Source organism: Brachionichthys hirsutus, unplaced genomic scaffold (genome assembly GCF_040956055.1).
Source record: "Brachionichthys hirsutus isolate HB-005 unplaced genomic scaffold, CSIRO-AGI_Bhir_v1 contig_711, whole genome shotgun sequence".
NCBI lineage: Eukaryota > Metazoa > Chordata > Actinopteri > Lophiiformes > Brachionichthyidae > Brachionichthys > Brachionichthys hirsutus.
In genome coordinates this window covers 20,597-22,689 of record NW_027180817.1, presented here as the reverse complement: position 1 = coordinate 22,689, position 2,093 = coordinate 20,597, and the positions used below count along the sequence as shown (strand labels likewise).

General features: G+C 51.3%; 1 protein-coding gene across 1 annotated transcript; it reads right to left on the bottom strand.

Annotated features, from left to right (window-relative positions):
- Positions 1-276: 276 nt before the first annotated feature.
- ptger4a (prostaglandin E receptor 4 (subtype EP4) a) lies at positions 277-1,893 on the bottom strand. The gene is made up of 2 exons (XM_068759727.1): positions 1,132-1,893; positions 277-838 (listed from the first exon to the last, which is right to left on the bottom strand). The coding sequence occupies exons 1-2, from the start codon at positions 1,891-1,893 to the stop codon at positions 464-466; spliced, it is 1,137 nt and encodes a 378-aa protein (XP_068615828.1). The 3' UTR covers positions 277-463.
- Positions 1,894-2,093: the final 200 nt, after the last annotated feature.

Below are 2,093 nucleotides of genomic sequence, written 5' to 3'. Positions count from 1 at the left end.
AATACTTCCACAATGACCAAGCATCAGAGCAGAAATCTAGAAGGACATCTTTTTCCGTCATTCACATTTGAGCCTTGAATAAATGGGTCGTCTCTCAGAGCACAATCTGCTCACACAGTCAGAGACAGGCAACATCTGAGGTAGCTCGGTGCTGATCGCAAGAAGATTCCAGTTCACAGCACTTCAAGTTTCGCTTTCAGAATACTTTATTAATCCCAAAGGGATGTCTGACCCTCAGCAAAGAGCAATTTCTTATTTTCATGTGCTTTTCTCCTTTCTCAGCGGTTCATAAGTTCTCTTGGTGGGGCCATTCAGTGGGAAATGACTCAGTCAAGTGAGGATTCACTTCATGTCCATTTTGGACATGGCAAGGACGAATGGTCCCTTATTGCATGTCCCTCCTGCATTCTGAGCCTTCACACTGTGCTGCTCAGATGAATAAGAAGCCAGTGAATGCTGCGAATCAGAGCATTTCTTCATTACGATAGCTTCCACTTCCCTCCGGCAGATGGAGGAAGGTCTGGGAGGTACTGGTGACATTTTGTGGGCTGTGGGAAGCCAGGGAGTGTGAGTCCCGCTTAGGGGTGACCAAGGAGAGTTGATAACCATCTATGCAGTTGAAGTTCCCCTGTCTCTGTTGCCTCTGTGCTCCCACCATGCAAAATAAGCACTTGACTTTCTCAATGACTTTGAGAAGAACAGCTTTGCGCAGAAGGATATAGATCCAGGGGTCGAGGATGGGGTTGAAAGACGCAAAGCGTATGGCTCGTAAATCAGGGTTCCTGTCCAGCCGGAGCTCCACTGGGGGCTTATACAGCTGGTTCCAGAACACCTGCGCCTGCAAGAAAAAAGAGAATACAGACAGGATGACAATGAGCCGTGTTTCTTTAGGAATAGTGAAAAAGGAGAGGAAATTACTTCCTCCACATGCACAGATATTTCCTTGGTTAAAACAATAGTCATTATTAATCGTTCTTAATAGAACCAATACTAACTAACATTAGTGGCTTCAGGACACAGTGTGTGTATAGAAAGGAACACATGGCATTAGTTTCCAAATAGTTATACAAGAAACGCCACATTTGCGTAATATAGTCGCGCGTAACGGGTAGAAATAATCGGATAACTCACAACAAGCGGAATGGAGCAGATGAGCACCACAGCCGACGTGCCTATGAGCAGAATGACCATCTGAATCTCTGCACCGGCCAGACGCCCAAAGCTGCGCACCACGTCGGTTCCCAGCGACGTCCTGCGCACGAAACGCCTGTGCATCCGAATCAAAGCCACGCACACCATCACGTTACAGACGACGGTGGCGAGGATCAGGAGAGAGCTGAAGCCCGCGTACATGAAGGAGTAGGCGGCGTCGCTGGTTCTGTTGCTCCGCCACTCCAGGAAGCACCAAGTCTGCGGGTACTGCTTCCTCACCCGCCCGAAGCCGGCGATCGGCAGCGCGCAAAAGAGCGCATTGGAGACGTAGATGACGAGGAGCGACAATCCGGCCAGCCTTTGGTCTGCGTGGTCGTTGTAGACGTAGGGGTGGTTGATCGCCACGTATCTCTCCACGGACATGGCGCAGATGATGCTGAGTCCGGAGAGAGAGAAGAAGAGCATGGTGAAGCCGAAGTACTGGCACAGCGGCTCCTCTCCGGGCCACGCGCCCTGCGCGTAAAGGGCGAGGGTGACCGGGCTGGCCAGCAGCGTGCCGAGGAGGTCCGTTACCGCCAGTCCGCGCACCAGCGCGTAGAAGCTGCTCTCCTTCTGCTCTTTGCGAGACTTGCAGAGCACCACGACGGCGATGACGTTGCCCACGACCCCGAAGACGAACATGACGGATGGGATGGTCGGGACCATGGCGGTCCTCCCAGCCGCCGAGTGGTTGGTGCGCATCCCCGAATCCTCAAAACGCACGGAACAGATTCTCTAAGGGCCGGTTTGTGCCGTGCAGAGCAGGAACCCAAAACACTTCAGAGGAGCCAGAGGAACATTGTTAAAAAAACAAACAAAAAAACACCTGCCAAACAGTTTTTAGCGCTTTTAGTTGAAACAAACGGAAACTTCCCGGGATGGGATGAGAGCATCATATAAAT

Bases quoted from the DNA above. Each gene is read 5' to 3' on its own strand.
- ptger4a (XM_068759727.1), bottom strand. From the start codon at position 1,893: ATGCGCACCAACCACTCGGCGGCTGGGAGGACCGCCATGGTCCCGACC. The intron at 839-1,131 runs GTGAGTTATCCG...TTTTTCTTGCAG, and splicing joins TCTGCTCCATTCCGCTTGTT to GCGCAGGTGTTCTGGAACCA.